This window comes from Agelaius tricolor, unplaced genomic scaffold (assembly GCF_023055355.1).
Source record: "Agelaius tricolor isolate 1412-34295 unplaced genomic scaffold, bAgeTri1.0.p SCAF_4, whole genome shotgun sequence".
Classification (NCBI taxonomy): domain Eukaryota; kingdom Metazoa; phylum Chordata; class Aves; order Passeriformes; family Icteridae; genus Agelaius; species Agelaius tricolor.
The window spans coordinates 25908244-25927826 of record NW_027269264.1 but is presented as its reverse complement, the minus strand read 5'-3'; the positions used below and the strand labels follow the sequence as shown (position 1 = coordinate 25927826).

The 19583-nt window shown below is 34.7% G+C and overlaps 1 protein-coding gene across 1 annotated transcript in view; it reads left to right on the top strand.

Annotated features, from left to right (window-relative positions):
- CNTLN (centlein) overlaps positions 1-19583 on the top strand; it is a 169661-nt gene that overhangs the window by 41946 nt on the left and 108132 nt on the right. Inside the window, 1 exon segment of the mRNA XM_071425911.1 lies at positions 9032-9191. Coding sequence (XP_071282012.1) covers positions 9032-9191 — 160 coding nt within the window.

The following is a 19583-nucleotide window of genomic DNA, read 5'->3' as shown; positions in this document are numbered from 1 at the left end:
GTAACTCTAAGTCAGTTGTCAGAGAATTGTCCATGTTTTACTTCTTAACTGCAGAGGCACACACATTGTTTCATTCCTATGTTAGATTAATAATATTCCCTTCAATATTTCTTTAAATGGTGGTTTTGCCTGAAGAGCTGCAGTTGGGAAGTAGAAATCATTGGTATGGATACTCCTCTTTACTTTCCAAGCACAAAAAAATCTTTCTGTAGGGAGTCAATATCTAAGTCTTTTCTTTTTAAACCAAAAACCAAGAAATGTTATTTTTGATGCATCTGAACTAAATTGTCATCTTGAAATCTTGTCATGTTGAAAGCTCTGCAAGAAAGATGATGTCTTTACAAGAAAAATGATTTTCATGTTTAGAAGAAATTATACCAGTTGGGTTTTTGGGTTTTAAAAGTCAATAAACATGCATAAGCTTATTGGGAGATTGTATTGAAAGAGGCAGTCAATAGAATTTGTGAAATTCAGCAATGGACTAATAGAATTTCCTGAAATTATTCTCAGAAAAATACATATGTGTGAGGACTGGGGACAAAAAAGAAGGCATTTTAGAGTCTGGTAGTCAAGTTTGCAAAGTTACTGCTTGCTGGTTTCAGCCTCAAATATTGCAATCTGAGTCGGCCAAATCTTTGAACTTCAAATTTCTCAAAATGAATTCTTTGATATTCTTTGGAAAACAACCCCTTAGAATTTGGCACAAGCACCTCATTAAAATATGGAAGTAAAATAAAGACATTTTTGAACATAAGATCTGAATATGAGGTAATAAAGAGATGAAGACTACACTTATTTTAAAGTGAAGTTGTCTTCTATGTTTTCCATATAACGAATCCTCTAGATTTATGGGAAACTATTTGGTATATCAGTCATATGGGGGGGTTTTGTGTGCTCTAATGTTTTCCTTACTAGATAGTTAGTGGTATTGCAATAAGTAATAGTATTTTTGTATATCACCAGTATTTGAGTTATGCTTCACATGTCTGTATGTATATGTTTGATCAGTATCATTATAATTAGTTGTCTGCTAATCTTTCTCAATGAACTTCAGCTATAAATTTCTTGTTGACATTTCTGTTATGAAGAAAGAAGGCTTAAGGTTATATTATGTAAAATTCACAGTTTCAGTAGTTAGCAATACATACCAAGAATTGCAAATATTTTGTACTTTTATAGTATAGAATACTGAAATTTCTCCTTACCTTCTGAGATGTCAGTATGTAGAGAAAATTGCTTTTCTGTTATTTCTCAGTTAAAAATGGCATCAAAATTAAACAAGTCTTTGTAAAAAGAAGACAAACTCCTATTTAAATTAAAGTAACAACTCCCCAGTTAAAGGAAAAAATCTGAGGAGAAAATGAATTCTTTCCATCTTCTCATTTTCATAGGCCAAAGTCTTGCGACTCTGTTGACTTAATGATTAAAGCATTTAATTCTTTCTGTTTATGGTAATGTTGTTGGGGTTTTTTTAAATCCATTTAAAAGTTATTCTTATGAAAGTATCACATTGAATGCTTGGTTGTCATTTGATGCTGGCAGAAAATTCTCGGACAAATAGTGTGGAAAATGCCCCATCCTCCTTAGTATCTTCAGTTTCCCATAATCAATTTCAAACTTCAGAGCTAAAAAAGGCAATCTGACGTGCAAATGTGTCTGCTCTCCCCAGTGTTCTGTCTCACTGTTTGCTGCCTTCCTACCTTCCCCACCCTCTCGTTCCATGAAAACAGAGCAGGAACACAATTGAAATTATTAGAAACAAGCTCTAGAAGCAGAAAGAAAGAAAAAAAGTCAACTGGCTTCCTTCATTTGGTGTCTTCTTTCAGATACAGCATAGGCAGATTCAGAAAAATATGAATGTCTGAATATGATTCAGAAAAATGAATATGATTCAGAAAAATATGAATGTCTGCTGACACCTTGGTAATACTGTCCGAAATTTTTCCATTATGTGCTAAGTTCAATTGCAGAAGCAAGTCTCCAAGGGAATGTGTACATACTGGGATAGTGCTCTGTTTCTTGTGCATTCACCACTTCCTGTGTTGTGCATATCTGTCAGCTTGTTGGAAGAAGTTTTTTTTAGTTTAACAGTAAATATGTCTGTAGACATCAAGAGAATTGTTTTCTTCAGGAAATTAATAGATATCAAACTTTGAAGAAATACTCCAGTGCAACTCTAGTTCTACAGAATAACAAAGTGGTTTTGAAAACACTGCCATATGGCAGTAAAAGTCTGCTACATACTTTTGAGGTGTGGAAGATAAATTTTCTAGGACCAGTGACCAAACAGTATTTACAGGATACATCCTGTATAGTGACTGTCTTCAAGAAGCCATTACCTTTCTTTTTTGGCCTAATTTTTGCAAAGCACTCTTCACCTTACTGGGTTTCATTTCAAACTTCCCAATTACCTGTGACATGTTTTCTTGTTGTATTTTTGATGTTTTAATTTGGTACAGATTTTCTGTATCTCTTTAGAGTCCATGGTAACCTTTCCATTTTCATGTTAACAAGCTTGGTGACTTTTGCTTTAAAACTGTGCTAAACACCAGGGCCTAGAACTTTGTGGTCTGACACAGCTCTGGTGGAGCTCTGAACATCGAACTGGAGAAGTTTGATTGACTCACTGAGGCTTGAGCCTTGCTATCACAAGTATCCAGGAAATATTAAACTGTTTGCAAATAGAGTGAAATCTATTCTAAAATGAATTTGAATTTCTTGCCCCAGTGTTTTTAGTGGAAATGTGGGCCATGACTTCATTCCTTTGATTCTTACCTTGTCCAACTCTATCCCTGATGATTTTACAACTATTTTTTTCTGTAATAATGTTTCTATTTTTACTCCCCCACCATGTGTGCCCCCACCCTGCCCACCACCCCTTCCAACGCATTCCAACGCAGTTACTATTAATTTGTGTGTTGTAAATTATGAGGCAGTCAGATTTTTACTCAGGTCTTGTTTTGCTGCTCTTGTATTTTTCAGATTATTCTTTGCTGTATGCTACAAACCATTTTGTAGTATTTACGCCATTTCTATGAGAAGTCATAATTTGTAGCACCTGTCACTGTGTTGTATTTTTAAACTACAGGTAGTGGGATCTAGAGATTTCTTGATTTACCCCAAAGGATCTTGTATTCCCTTGGTAAAAAGGAAAGCTGAGATGCTCAAAGTCCCAGTATATTCACCAGAATTGTGGTGGTGAAACAAAGCTAAGAACATCACCTGAAGTGATGTATATGTTTTTAATTCTGTTTGTAGCACAGCATGTTCCATAGCTTGTGGAATGACAATACTTATTCATTTCATTTACACCTCTTGGAAGCCACAGGTTACTCTAAAACCCTTGATTGGGGTATATAAGGCCCCTTGCCCCTGCAGGGATGGAAAGGTTTTATTTAATATTATGTTTTAGGGATAGAAGGAAATGTTTGTGAGCACCAAAGCTGTCTCTGCTCTAAGCAATAGTAGTGACTTAAATATTGTTACTGGTTGGATAAGGTGTCAAATGTTTGAGTCTTGCTGCTGTCTGTTTTGTGGTGTCTTCATGTAGCATCAACCTGAAAGCTAAGTTTACTAAGGTTACTATACCAACAAGCTTACTTCAGGGACTGAAATAATTTAGTAATGCTCTTCTATTTTGATGTGAGAAAGATCCGACTGTTTTTCATAGCACACACTTTCTTGTTGCTTGAAGTGTGCAGGTCACTTACTGTAAAGTTTTTCATTTCCCATTCTATTCATTTTAAGATAGGAGGTTAGAGACAGAGAGATTTTTTTTTATTTCTCAGTACTACCTGCTGACTTTACTCTTAAAAACGTTAAAAGCTCTCAGTGTATCATAGTGTGTTAGTTTATGAGAAGTTTGGGGTGATGGAAAAAAGTAGACTTAAGTGTTGCAGTTTGGGTCTTAGCTGACAATGCTGTTTCTTCAATTACTATTGCTCATGACTACTTTTTTCTTAAAATTGTGTTTCTTTAAAGTGTAAGGTATGTTGAAACACTTTATCACCATGTGCTTGTATTTGTATATATATATGTATGTGCATATTTACATATAATTTATATATTTTATATTTAGATGTATTTATTTTTATATATCTGTATATATGTATAGATACCTGTATAGGTGTGTGTTTGTATAATGGCTCTGATATGTTAAATGCCACTAATTATACTTGTTACATTCAATTAGTAATTTTTGGTTCTTTCTTCTGTTACATGCTCACCCAAGACAAAAAGTTTTCTGAGGACTTGACATAGTTATCCTGCTGCAGTGATAGAATAAGGTGACTCTCTTATAGAGTGTTTCTTGTTTGCTGCTTAGAGTAAGCATGTTAATAAATATTTTGAGGTTGATTTTGAATACTCTGAGCACAGGACAAGCAAATTAGTAACAGAATCACAGAGATCACTCAGTGGCTGAAACTGGCAGACACCTCTGGAGATGGTGTAGTATGCTCCTCCAGCAGATCTGGCCCCCTGCTCCAGCAGTATCAGCTACAGCAGGCTGCCCAGTACTGTGTCCAATCTGAGTATGTCCAGAATGGAGACTCTGCAACCTCTCTGCGTAGGCTCTTCCAGTGTTTGGCCTCTTTCAATGGATAAAAATATTTTTACTGTGTTTAGCTGGAATTTCATCTTGTTTTTATTGGTGCTTATTGCCTCTTTTCCTGTCACTGAGCACCACTTACATCTGCGTCTTCTTTATAGATTGCCATCAGGTATTTATAGATGTTGATAGTTCAATTGTCCCTGAACTTTCCTTTCTCCAGGCTGAGCAGACTCAGCTTTCTAGCCTCTCTATGTATTCTATGCTGCTCTCTATGCAGCAGATGCAGCAATACTTACATTATCTTTGTGGCCCTTCATTGGCTCTCTCCAGCCATGTCCATGTTTCTCTTGTACTGGGGAGTCCAGAAACTGACACAGCACCAAGATGTGCTTTAAAACTTCTGACTAGAGGGGAAATATCACCTCCCTTGTCCTGCTGGCAGCAATATCCTCTTCAAAGCTCAGGATGTCATTGGCATTTGGCACAAGGCCACATTGCTATCTGATGGCCATTCAGGTGTCCACCAGGATCACCAGGGCATTTTCTGATAAGGTGCTTTCCAGCTTGTCTGTTCGCAGATTGTGCTTTTACACAGGATTTAACCCCAATGGCAGTAATTTGCTCTTGTCTAAGTTGAACTTCATGAGGTTCCTGTCCAGCCTTTTGTCTGGTCTGTAAAGGTTCCTCTCCATGGCCAAGCATCTTTTGTGCAATCCCCCTTTTTTGTGTCATCAGCACAGTTGCTGTGGTGCATTCTGTCTCATTGTCTGGGTCATTAATGAAGATGTTGAAAAGTGATGGCCCTAATGTTAGCCCCTAGGCTACTCCTGTAATGCGTGGCCTTGTGCTTAATTTTGCTTACAGCTCTTCAAACCCAGTAGTTCTACCAGTTCAAGTGGTGGACAGTTTTGAGCAGACAGTTTTACTGTCTGCATATCTAGCCTATTCCTCATCAGTCTGTCTATCAAATTTTATGGGACACTATGTCAATAGTGTTACTGCAATCAAAAAGAAGAACATCCAGTGCTCACCCCTTATGCAATAAGAATTCCTTCAGAGAAGGGCATTACCTCAAAGAAGGCTGCCAGGCCAGCTGGTTAGAGCATGGTGCTAATAACATCAAGGTTGTGGGTTCAGTTCCTGTAAAAGCCATTTACTTAAAGAGTTATACTTGATGGTCATTGTGATTCCTGTCCAACTCAGAATATTGTATGAATCTGTAAATATTATTTCCTCTTATGACTCCTAGTGATCATCTTCTCCACTACATGGTCCATCACCTTCCCAGGGACTAAGACGCAATTGACTGCTCTAGTTTCCCAGAACCTTCTTTTTGAACATAGGCCTTCCTAAAGAACCTGTATACATGCATGCAGTGCTTCAGTCATGTGAGTTGTCCCACCTTGTCTCTGTGATCCCACTGAGTCTAGCAGGTGCAGACAGATCTCTCATTCCTCCTGTTGTCCTCCATGAAGATGTGCTGTGTCCATTTGAACAGCGGCTTCAGGTAGGCACCCAGTTGAGCTAATTTCCCAGTGTGTGGAAAATCACACTGTAAAACACCAGTTTCTACAAAGGAGACAAAGGAGTCTTGGGTTTTTGGAAGACATGGCCTCCTTTATCCTAAATTCCTGACTGCATGTTGCCCCCCTCCTCCTTTTCCCACTGGCTGAGGTTCTAGGAAGATAAAGCCTTCCTGAATCACCTACTACATTCCCCCTGTAAGCTGTATCCCCCTCACCCCCATCATGCATTGCATGGCTGTGAAAACTAGCTTTAAGCCCATCCTGGCTGGAGAAGTTAATATTCGTAAGTCTAATAAGCCTGCACATTTTGCCCTGAAGTTCAGCATGGACTTGGTTCTGCAACAAACTTGAGTGGCTTGAAGATCCCCACACCCATTTCTCCAGAACTTCACTGGTTCTTTCCGAATGAGTTTTTGTGAAGATATTATCACCCATTTCTCCTCTCACCAGGAAGACTCTTATGAACCGCCCTCATACTGTCAGCAGCCCGTTATTTATGTGCTTAAAGTGAACATCCTCCCTGAACATTCTGCTGCTCATCACAAGGTCTTTTCTGTCTGTATCTACCTGTCTCATTTTGCCTGCCAGTCCAGGCCACAGCTCCCTCACTTGCCGTTTCATCAACATCTTTGATCCCTTCCGTTCCTAATTTAAAACTCCCCTCGTTGATTTGGCACATTTGCTATCAAAGTGCTTATTTATGCATAATTGTTTGTATTGCACATTGGTACTGAATTGTGCCTGGTAAAGGTTAGCGTAATTTCAATATTGGTCTGTAAAAGTGAAATAAAAGAAGGCTCCCCCATTGATTTGCAATGTAAAAATAGTGCCTCATTCACTAAAGACAAAAGCAAGTTAAAGTACAAGTAGGAATAAATAAAGTTTGATTTCTAGAATGTATTGTAATGGAACTGTGACTGAATTTTCTTACACTTAAAAAGCCTTGAATTTAACATAAACAAATGTGTTAATGTGTTCTGACTGTGCTGTGGTTCTTGTGTGGCTGGCTGCAAGATTTAGTTTCCCCTTCCCACCGCCTTCCCTTAAGGATATAACTGGAAGTCTGATAAAGTCAACAAAAAAGATTCCCATTGACCTGAATACACTTTGTGGGCAGACCATTAGAGAACACATAATACTGCATTCTCGGGTGACAGACGCAGATAACTGCATTGATGTTTGCATACAAATTAAAGAGTAGCAATATAGCAGACTGGTCTTGAGGGTTCAACATTATCCCATGTTTTTCCCTTCCACAACAAAATGAAGATTTGATTGGAGAACCTGTGCAAAATTAATATAGTCTGTGTTCCAACTGCAGTGAAAAGATGTGTTATTTTCAATTATATACATGCAGTCAGGGAAATTAAAGAAGAGCTTGTTTGGAAGCCTGTTGTAGAGCTGTCAGAAAGCCCTGGTATATCACTTGTCTGTAGTTCTGCTGCTATTCTTCTGAACAGAATTAAATTAGTACATATGCAATACATACTGCAGTTGCACTTTCATACATCAGGAGTCTTTAGTGTATCTCTACCTTTGTTAATTTTGGGGAACTACTTTACAATTCATGCAGAACAGCAGGACTTAGTGTTAAGTCCGAGTAAGCATGGTTAGTGTGTCCTTAAGTGTTATACTTTGTTGCTCTCATAACAGGTTTTGTGAAATTTGTTTTACATTTTTACAATATGTAAAAAGCATATTGTGAAATGCTTTTTAACAATAAAACTATCTGACTGTTGTATTGCACATGCAGTTTAAATTCATATGTAATTATTCAGATGTATCTGTATTGAATAATCATTCAGTCACAAATTCTAATTAGTGGCACAGGTTTTAGGAAAAACTTCTGTGAATTTCCCTTAAAATGGTTTATTTGTGATTCTGTTTTCCCTGGAAGAAGACAATGAAGGTATTGCTGCTTACCTTTTATACATGAATCTTTACCTAGATATCTCCAGAAGCATTAGAAAAATGCAATGATAGCTCCTGTTAATGATAATTCCAGTCACAGAAATATTACATATGTGTTAGAGGTTAAAAAGACAATTCTTTGAGGAAGTAAGGAAGAAAATTAGTTGGAGTGCTAAATATATATTTTGGTATCTCTGTGTAATACTAGTTTGAAATGTGCTTGTGAATTAAAAGGGAACTAAGTAGAAAATACATAAGCAGAGATTAATAGAGTCATCGGTACTTTCAATGTATGTTGTAGAAAATATTCAAAGTCTTAATCACTGTTTATAGTAAGTGTTACTGTGCTTTTATCTTAATTTAGAAAGTCCATCGGCAGTACAGTGAAATTATTAAGAAATCTGATTATACTAGATCTATCCTATGGTTGCATTACAACACCATTCCTCTTATTGTCTTTATAAGGCTTTTATTATGTTATATGATATGCACTAAAGGTTTTCCTTACTTTGTTTATGGTGCAGTATTCTGTACCTGCAGACAAAAAGTAATTTATCAGCAAACATATTCATGTTTCTAGGGAGTAGATGCATGTCAAAAAAAAAAGGTTGCTTCACACATACTCTGCAAGTTCAGGAAAGAGTTTTACCTTTTTCTGATTGTTCTAGGTAAAAAAACCCAACAACTTACTTACAGTTGATGTGTTCTGTGTATTTTACATTTTGAGACTTACTGCTAAAGAGTTAACTGAATATTGATTAGAATGAGATGAAGTAGTGGAAATTTATTTATTTTAGAGCAGTTAAAGCATTACAGGGAAATAGAAAGGCATCCCATTTTGAAAGGCAACTGTTTTTTAGATATTTCTCAAAAGTGTATGGTAAATATTTTCTATGTAACTTAGAGTGTTTGTAAGGCAATTGACAGAAAAATAAATGAAGATAGGAAGCTCATTATCTACAATAAAATTATTTGCATACAATTTTTTAACAGAGGTCATTGTTCTTTTTCTTAATTTCTGTTTATTGCTTGTTTTGCACAGAAAGGAGCTAGAGGAGCTACAGAAACTTTACAGACAAAACATTGAAGATAGAACACAGCAGGCTGAGCTGATAAAGCAGCTAGAGGCTCTCAGTGCTGATATACAAAAAGTACTGCAAGACCATGAATATGCTCACACAGCTAAAACAACATATCAAAAAGTATGTTATTCTGCTTTATGCTCATAGGGTTCATTTTAATATCCATCTGTACAATATCAATGCACAGAGTAATCAAAGTTCTTTGTAGTGTTGCATTTTTTAGATCTCTGTTATTCTCTATTATTGCCAAAATATAATTGAGTATCTGAGTTTATTGGTCTGACTGCGTACCAGCATATATGGCCCCTTGCATACATAGAATGGATCAGCCTTAAAAAATTAAGATTTAGTTTCATCTGAAGAAAAGTAGGATTGAATTGCCAAGAGTATAAATTTCTTTATCCAATTTGGTGTTAATTATGTTTTTATCTTCCTCTTCTGTAGGACAGGAGCTTTCAATTACTAAATTCTCCAGACTGATTTTCATAGTTCAGGGGAAGATGTTCTTTTCACTAAGCAAAGTATTTGTGTGAATCACAAAGAATATTAGTGGTTTAAGATACAAAAAACTGCTCTATAAAAATTACCTGGAAAAATTAACTATAATATCTTTTGAAATGGTTAACTAGTTCATGAAGTTGGAACAATACGCACATTTGCAGAATGGTTTTATGTTTTTGGTGAATGTCAGGGAAAACATTCAGTCTAATGATCTGCCAAACACTCACTACTCAGAACTTCTTTCAGGTTTATGAACTTATATATATGTTTCAGTCTCTAAGAAATACAAAAAATATGTTTGCTTCTTTCTTAGAAAGATTAAGAAGGAAGAAGGCAAGGACGAATTTCTATAAACAACTTTCACATGCCTTCTACTATCTTGGAACTGCTTTCTGAAGTTGTGTATTGCCACAATATGCAATACACTGCCTTCTGAAGTTGTGTATTGCCAAAAAACTTTTCTTCCCTTTCTCATCTTACTTAGAGTGTGCAGATTGTAATAAAATTGTGAAATTACACGTGAGTCAAACCAGTTAAACCCAGAATCAGTACTGGGTTTCCAAAGATGTGTTTATTTAGCGTTTACAGCTTGTAGTGTCCAACACATTCTTGTCTACTTGACACTGTACCATGTGATGTTGTTTACCAAGGTAATTTGAAATAGTGTGGAATGCCAGCATAAAGAGCTGTTGCATATAAAAAAGGGTGGCAAAAATCCCAAACACCCTAGAAAACTCTACAGTTTATTTGACTGCAGTGATGATACAGTGACGATACAATGATGATATTAAATAATTTCTGCATTGCAGTAGTAGCTCAGTCAATCTACAAGTAGACCTTCTGTCAAAGTTGTTCAGAACATGTACAAGGCAGGAGGAATTTCTCTGTCTAGAGCAAGATAGAGTAAATTCTAGAATTAAAAAAAAAAAAGAGAATTGAGGGTTCAGGAGTTGCTAGTTTTTTTTATTTTCCATTCTCTAGTCAATGCTTCTGAAGGTGTTAAATGAATCCTTTGAGTCACTCAAATAGAAAAAAAAAAAAAGGGAAGACAGTATGACATGTCTTCTCTAGTGGCTATAAAACCATATTCTTCCAGACAAGTCCTACAACAACACAATATGAAAGAAAATAAAACTGGAGTTTCATGAGACTGTTTTAAAGCATGAAAGGTTGCTTTACCTTGCACAGTGGAGATTTTGCCAGTATTTCTTCAGTATGGGAAAGAGTTTGACCTGTCCTGTGAAAAATACTTGCTTAAGTAATATGTAAAATTGATGGTTATATTAATATAGCTATAGGGTCAAGCCACTTCTAATCTGAGCTTAGTTCAATATTTAGGATTTCTTCAGAAAGATGATTCACAGTTCTTAGTCAGTCTAGACTTAAAATTTCTGCCTATCTTACCTTACAAGATTAGCGTGGTTTAGAAGGTAAACCCTAATTTTTGATAACTGCCAAATAGTCCTAGTTTACAAAAGACTAAAATTTTCTAGTTTGGAGATGTTGAATTCAATATTTTTTAACATGGAGGAGTGAACTCTCTTAAACTAGCAAAAGCCAACTCATATCTGCTAAAAAATTACTATTATGGAACTGCTAAGTCATCTTTTTGTAAAATATCAAACCTGAAAAAAATATGGAAAAAAGAGAAAAAACAGTGGAAAAAGGAGTAAGTGAAGTTCCTGAGTCACAGTGGAATAGAATTAATGTTTGTGGCAAGTTGAGTTAAGAGAACTTCGGAAGGCGAAAGGAATTAATTTATTGTGACAGTCCTATTCTGTATTTCTGATCATATTCTGATCATGTATAAAACAGCCAATTGTAATTGCATCAAGTAATGTGGATTTTTCAAATCACAAGATATGTCTACCGAAGTCACAGCAGGCTTTTGAAAAACTCAGCATCTATAGAAATAATATAAATGTCTATTTTTTGCTTCAATGAGAGAGGCACGAACTATTGCAGACAAATCTGTGTTCTGTTTGTCTTCCCTGCATTAATAATATGCAGTCTGCAACAGCTAGATAAGGATGTGTCAGCTATTCCATAAATACAGTCACAAAGGAATATTTTCTTACTTCTTCAAATGGCATTGAGCCTATCAGCGTGTACATCCTATGATATATTGTCCCTTACAGCAAGATCAATGACCTCTCTGTTAGTGGTCAGATAGGCACTATGTGCTGGAGCTCAGGCTGTTTGGTTGGCTCACATATTCAAAGTTCAATGGTTAACAGAGTACCATTGAGAAAAGCAGGTTTTTGTGTTGATGTTGATGTGCAGTATGAAACAGGAGACTGAAAAAAGAAAAAATATTTATGATAAATCTGAGGTCATTCATTTGCTTTGAATGATGTATAAATGTATTGAGGACCACAGATTTTCAAGTCTAGCTGTAGTGAGCAGCATGTTGAGGTCTGTAACCTGTTTTATCAAGTTGGGTTTACTTTACATACCTTTTTTCTCTAAGTACAAATTTTAAGGATGCTGTGTTCTACAATAACTCCTTTACATTAGAGCTTTTATGGAAATAAATTGATGTCTATTTCATATTGCAGCTGTAGTTCATATTCTCAAGGATAGAGAATATTTTTCTAAAATGTGTAGCATCTGCTTTAGTGGTCCCAAATGCTCTGGGGACTTCATTCCTGTGCTGGATTTAATGAGACTCAATAGATTTGTCCTCATCAACAATTTCAAGGTGGAGAGATTTCAATCAATACTAGGGATGATAAGACAAGAAGAGATTCTGAAGTCCTTGGCCAGTTTATCACAGTTTTCTGAAATTTACAATTTAAGGCCTTTGTTTTTATAATGCTTTACTTTCACTTGATCTGATGTGGCCTTTAGGATCCATGTTAATCATACTGATCAAAAGTCGTTCAGTGGAAGGCCTTTTTAGTGGAGTGGAAATAGCATTGTCATTCAACAGGAAATGATAATTTATGTCCTGGACCTCAGCTCTCAGATAGATAATACTATCAATAGTGGTAGTGTGGATGTCTGTGGATGAAGAAAAGCATTCTGCAGTAGTCTAATGAGACTATTTAGATATAGTAATTAGAAAGCACAGTAAGAGTTTCCAGTTATGAGGCATCACAGAAAACTGCATCAAGGTCATCAGCAAGTGGACAAAAGTAGGAACATGACGGATACATTTTCAGATGTTGTTCTGTACCTGCATTTGCCTTTGCTAGTCTTTCTCATGGTGTCTTGTGCAAGTAATTTGCTTTCTTCAAGCCCACGAAATTGTCATCAGAACATCAAGTTATTGTGTTGATCATAATACGGTTGTTTTACATTTCCAGTATTTTTTGTAACTGCAGCAACCTTTAAACATAGTTAAAAATAAATGTGTTTATGTAAGCAGTATTAAATTCTGAAAATAAGTGCTAAACCCCTATAAATATCTGTAAATGCTAATTGTAGTGCAGGTTCCTATTCAAATTAGAATGAAAAGCCTAAGTCCTTTCATACATTATAAGGCAGGAGAGAAACTACATGTCCAGTCAAATATGCTGAAGCCCACATAAGTAATAAGTGTATTGTCATTTTAATGTCTACTATGGGAAGGTTTTGAGGAACTCAGATCTTTAACAGGTCCCCACACTTGAGTTCAAGCTCAGATAGTGTTCTCTATAGTTGGAAAGTGTGTTAATTAAGGTAGTCTTTGTTTCTTGCATGCCAAACATCAGTACACTTGGTCACATTCTAGCAAATAGATTTTGGCATCAAATGTGCCTATAGGTTGAAGTTGAAGAGTCTCTTATGGTGATATTAAATTGTGCACTCACAGGCAATGGTTTTCATGCTTGAAGGACCCTGTACTGGTATTAGACCACAGCAGTTCCGGTGTGTAATTGTGTAGACTGATACCTGCAGAATATTCAAGTATTTGTGAGGGGAAAAGTGAATATAGATGAAATGAAAGTAATATCATGAATATGCTATATATAGTCTGTCTGGACTGTCTCTTCACCTTCACCCTAGAGTTTCTTCAGCTGATTTCTCCCCTTGTTCTTTTCAAATTCTCATAAAAAGCATGGGTTGTAACTTGGATTTCTGCAATGGTGCTGTAATAATTTCTATTATAGTTTTACTTTGTCTTAATTTAGACTAACTTTTAAAAATTTATGTCATTACTGTATGTTCAATATTACTGTATGTTTGGATTCAGAAACAGCTGGATATAGCAATTAGTACTATGATTTAGTTGACACAATGGTTTTGGTCAAAGGTTGAACTTGAATGATCTTCAAGGTCATTTCAGGCTTAGTGATTCTATGATTCTATTTACTTGGGTCTCTGTAATATACTTTTTTAGAGTGTGAGCATTTTGATAAAACATTTAATGTAGGATAGTACTTGTTTTATACACAGTACATATAATGTGGTTACTGTTACATTTTTTAGATGGATCAACCTTAGCGTTAGTTCCTCAACTGGAACAATGAAGAAAGTCTCCCAAATGACCCTACTCTCATACTTCAGTTGATACCATAGAAAAGTAATGACAGTATGAACTAAATACCTTTCAGATCATGAAATTGAAAAATGTACCTTGGCTGTTAGCTGGCATTTAGTGCATAGGAGCAATCTAAACCTACTTTAAAATAAATCCTGCACACTTGTTAAGTGTTGGTAATTTGTTTTAGCTGTTTCATTCTGCAGAGGTGCTTTTTTTTTTTCCAGTTGTGCTACGATTCTGGTTAACATACCATCCAATAATAGCATAAGTTGATTATTTAGTTGTACTAGGTTCTTTTTTAAAATTTCTGAGCTTTCCTTGGTCTGACCTAAGATAATTCTGCCATCACACATATTCAATATATGTCAGTATTTCCTTTTCCCACCATTATCAGGCTGTGTTTTCCATTGCATGTGAATAGCCATTACAGTTCCTTCTTTTGCTTCTGGAGGTCCTGGCTTTGGTTAGGCATTTTTTGCTTTCTTTAGGGTATTTTGTTTTCTGTTTGAAGTATCTCTTCATTGATGTATCAAAAAAGTTTTTTCTGATGAAATCAGATAAATCAATACAGGAAATTTGTTAGGATAGCTGAGAAATATGGAATACTTTACTTTCTGTATAATTCAGCTATATTACTTACCCTTTCTGACTGATGAATAATGCTCTTGTGTCATGTAGACTAAATTTACAGATTTTGATACCTTTAATCTTCTCTCATTTGTTTTTAAGTATCTTCCCCTGTAACAATCTCAGCTGCCTGTCAGAGAAAGGACAGCTATCATGTGTCAAGAAGAAATTCTCTTAAGTACAGTCAGTCAACAATTTTTGCATTTGTGTGTTGCTTGCTGGTGCTTTTTTTTTTTCCATTGTCAAATGTCATAAGATGTTGTAAGGAATTATTTAAAATATATTCCTATTTCTTTTTATCTTATGAACAAAATTTATTTTTGTAAGTTTTCTTGGGGATTTAAAAGTTTACTGGGTAGATCTCATGAACTATTTGCATTCAAGTGAAATAAAACCATTCACATACATATAGTCAAGATTCCATTATTTTCTTCTGTGAAGTTTGCTAGTTCTGAGATAAATCATATACAGTATTTTTGTTTTTCTTTTGGATATTCTATGCAATATTTTGTCTCTCTGTAAAACAGATGTCTGTTTTACATCCTCTTTTTATACATCTGACTTTATTAATGGTTAATATGTCTCATCGTGCTGTGCAATTCTGAATATTTTGGAACGTGCTTACTGCAATATGATTAAATATGGTGCTTCTTCTAAAACTGGGTCAGAAATGAGAATTAAACCCCAAATAATTCAATGTAAATATTAAGCATTTATTTGGTCTACAAAACAGAAAAAGAAAAGATGAGGAGCCAAATGGAAACTTGGAAGCTGTTTTGGTTGTCTGTGTTGTTTTCTGACAGCTAATTTTCATTTTTAAATTTTCTGATGTTAAATTCCTTAAAGAAAAATCTGAATATTATCAACTACTATTGAATAGTACGTTGGTGTTGTTTAAAAAAGTGTATGAACCATAGCTGTAAAAGATGAATAGTGTGAATATGTTTTCTAGCTAGTTTTATACTTGAATATATTTTTATTAGTACTGTTTTCAAAGCAGGAAAGGTTGGAAAAGTTTGTGCAAGGCAAAAGACATGCTATTTTTCTTGTCCTGACAAATGCTGACTACCAAAAAACCCCATTAGCTACATCAGGGGATGTGGCTGCCAACTAGGAAAAAGCATAATATTTTTGATGTTCTCCATTCATCTTACTAGGATGCTACCTTTCAGATACTATAATTATAACCACTTAAGTACTGCTAGTCATAAAACCAGCAAATTGTCATACCAGTATGATCTAGCTAATGAGCTTATATAGTTATAGCTGGAAGTAACTGTGTCTTGATGTTCCATTCATTTGGAAGGACATTATATGGTTTTGATAAATGAACTGTTTATTTTCCTGTGAGATACTTATTTCCATAAGAAATTGGCTAATCTTGAACTTGCACTTCTAGAGAGAGCATTTCTAAATATAAATATATAAATGTAACTATAAATATAAATATAAAATCCACTAGGCACAAAAATTTTGATGCATATGTTTACTGACTTGGACTCATTTGAAATATCAATCTGTCTGGACTTTGAATTAGTTTTGCCTGAGGGACATGATCTCTGATCTGCCTTGGAAAAAGGCAAGAAGTAATCTGCTTTGTCCTGTGTGGATTTTGAGAACCTATGGGAGTAGAAAATGGGAGGAAGAACAAAAGGCTGATTGATTATTGTTTCCAAATTTCTCACAAAATGTTAGGTAGTTTCCCAAGCTAGAAGTTGTGATTGTTTTTCAAAGGCTTTAACTCATAAGTGATATAAACAAATGAAAGGGAGGAAGAATTGTATCATTTAAAAAAAGTGACAGCACAAAGAGTAAAATGAAAGTCATTCTTACGTGCTGCCGTAACAAATATCCCAAATTTTTTTAACATGCAGTGTTGCTCTGCTTGAAAGGCTGGAATATGCCTCTTGGTAATGTATCATAAGGCTCATTTTTGACTGGATTTTGATTACAGCCAAATTTGCCATCACCACCTTTACTAACCAGTATAAATTTCAGAAAGGTAATGATTATTGTGTTGATTACCCATCTGGGGTTTCTGGAGGGGAGAAAAACAGTGATTACCTTCTCTTGGCCTGTTATATAACCAGAATTCCAGTAATTTTTAAAATCCTCAAGTCAAGCATGATTAAAAGGAATCTTCTAACTCATCTAACTGTTTCTTGACTACAACATCAGAATACAATGGTTTTGGAATAGAAGCTTGGTTAACAAGACACCAAAGCAGTGTGGACACCTATTAGTTTTCCTATTACAATTTTTTTAAGCAATACTTCCTAAGAAGAGAAGTTGGTTTAAGTACAATTTTATTTCGGCTATGAAATACTGATTTCTTGAGCATGTTAAGATTAATGCCTTGCTTGAAAGTTTAGCCTATGAGACATGCTGTCTGTTGACACAGTGAGGTATCTTCTTCAGATACTGAGTAGCTATGAGTATAGGACATCAGTGTTGTGTGTGTTCAGGAGATTCTTTCCTGGGCTTGAACTTTTCTTGTTGTTTGGATTACATTGAATTAGGCAAAAATTAGTTTTTTAGTGTTGGCTTTGTTAGCAAGAATATCTGTTTTCTTCCATTAAAGGTAAAAATGCCTTTTTAAAATGCTGTATTCTTAATTGTTGGGAACAAATGTTTGCTTCATTTTATTTGGCTATTCTGGTAATGTGTGTAATGAAAAATTTCAGTCTACTTTACAGAAAATTTATATTTACATCTTATTATGTATGCATTTAATTGTTCACTTAATATACCATAACTATTACCCATAGTGAATAATAAATATATAAATATATTTACTGAATTGAAGCAGTGATTTCTGCCCTGACTCCTACTTTGTGTGTGTCCAGACACCAAAGACAATGTCACCAAAGAGGTGTCACTTGATCAAAAACCAGTAATTAACAGGCATTTAAAAGTTTCCATTTGTAACTGTAGCATTTGACAGGTATGTGTGTTATACCTAATACAGTACCATAATTTCTCATTATGAAGTTTTTAAAAGTAGTCAGAATAGAAAATACCGGTAAAAGAATGGAAGTACATAGATTGCACATATATGTAACTTAAGATTATTAGACAAAAAACCCCCAGATTTTTAGACTAAAATACAAAGTTAGATCCGTCTGAGAAATACATAAAGGAAATATTTCAAAACTGCACCCATTTTTGCCATGCAAAAATCCATCAAGGTGTATTTTCAGAGTATGACTTACTGGTTTTTAATATCAGTTTTTCAGTGGTTTCAGTTTATTAGACTTATGTAGTAGAGTCTTTAAAATACTGATTTTGACTGAAATATAAATGGTAAAAGAATTTAATTTGACTGAGTATCTATAGTTTATTTTGGCAGTTCTAGATTTAGTCCGATATACCCACTATTGCAGTGTGAAAATTTGAAGTCCATGTTTGAGCTTAATTTTCTGTCTTAGTAATTATGCAGCATTAAAAAAAGGGGATATCACATATTCCTAAAAAAAATCTTTTTGCATTACAATCATTTTGGTTTTGCTGTTAGAAAACTTAAAGTTTAATTTATATATAATAAAAATTTCTCATTCTTGCACTCTTTGTGGGTCAAAACTTGGCAGAATTGTCTTCCAGTTTCTAGAAATACTCAATTCATTAAAAAAGTAATTTAAAATCATCAGAAAGAAGTCAAAATGTAGTTTTTAAAGCAACTGTAGTAAAAAGATATTTGTAATGGACAAGATGAAATAAAATCAGAATGGATATAATTGCTATGTAACACTGAAGCACATTGAGGAAAGCAAAAGATTTATCTCTGTTTGCTTGAAGGCTCTGGCTTCAGAGGAAGTAATATGGAGCTGAAATTGATCAATTTACGTGACACAATGCACTGAGTAAATAATTAGGGTTTAATGATGGAAAATACCAATAATATTTTTCGAATGGTTGTATTCCCCTAACCGCTAACTGTCTGTTATTTTCAGATTATTACCCTTATAATAAGGACAGGTATAAATTATAGCTTGCAAAGTTGTACTTTTTCCATGGTCAAATTTGTGATAGAAAAGTAACAGTATTTTTTAGTGTTTGAAATACATAGGTAAGTACAATTTTAACCTTACATTTGCAACTCATGTGATTTTCAGTATTAATGATGTAACTTTAATTTTGGACATGTATACCATTTTTTCTTATATTAATGTGTTGTGAAACTGTATTTACAATGTTTTGTATACATGTCCTGTAAACAAGATGCAAAGGAAAAAAATAAAGGCATTTCTTAGAGTATAATTATTTTTCTAAATGTCTGTAAAGTCTTTGATCTGCACATGTGCTGAGATAATACACTTACAAAGGACTGTCTTGTAAGTGGTTCTTTGCCTCAGAAAAGCTATGTGGCATTATAACTTGACTAATGCAGTCTGTGAAGTCATTGTTGCTGTTGGGATCACAGTATATTAGCACTTGAACATCATAAAATGCAATTTTATTTATATCTGGGTTTGTTTTACTATGACAATTTGGAACTTCACCTGCAATGTTGTATGTGTGCCAGGATGCAGGTGTATGTTGTCTATAAAACAAGGAACAGTGATTTTGTGCAGCTTTTGAAATTACTTTTTAAGAAAGGAAAGAAATGCAGTGTACTATAGGAAGTAGTGTAAGTTTTGAGAAGTAGCCTACATGCTATTCTAAAGTGTTTAAAAGGCAGGAGAAAAAAGCTGTTTTGAAGAATAGTTTCATTTTCATTTAGTTTGAGATTCCATTTATCTATTTTCAATGTACAGAAATCAAAAGGACCAAGATACTGAAAATGTGGGGTTTATAATGCAAAGAGCAACTCAACTTTAACTACTCTATAGTGGCACTATTCATGCTGCTATAATAAAACTTAAGAACGTTTAGTGATTTTTTTTCCCTACAATTATTCAAAATTACATTACCCTTAC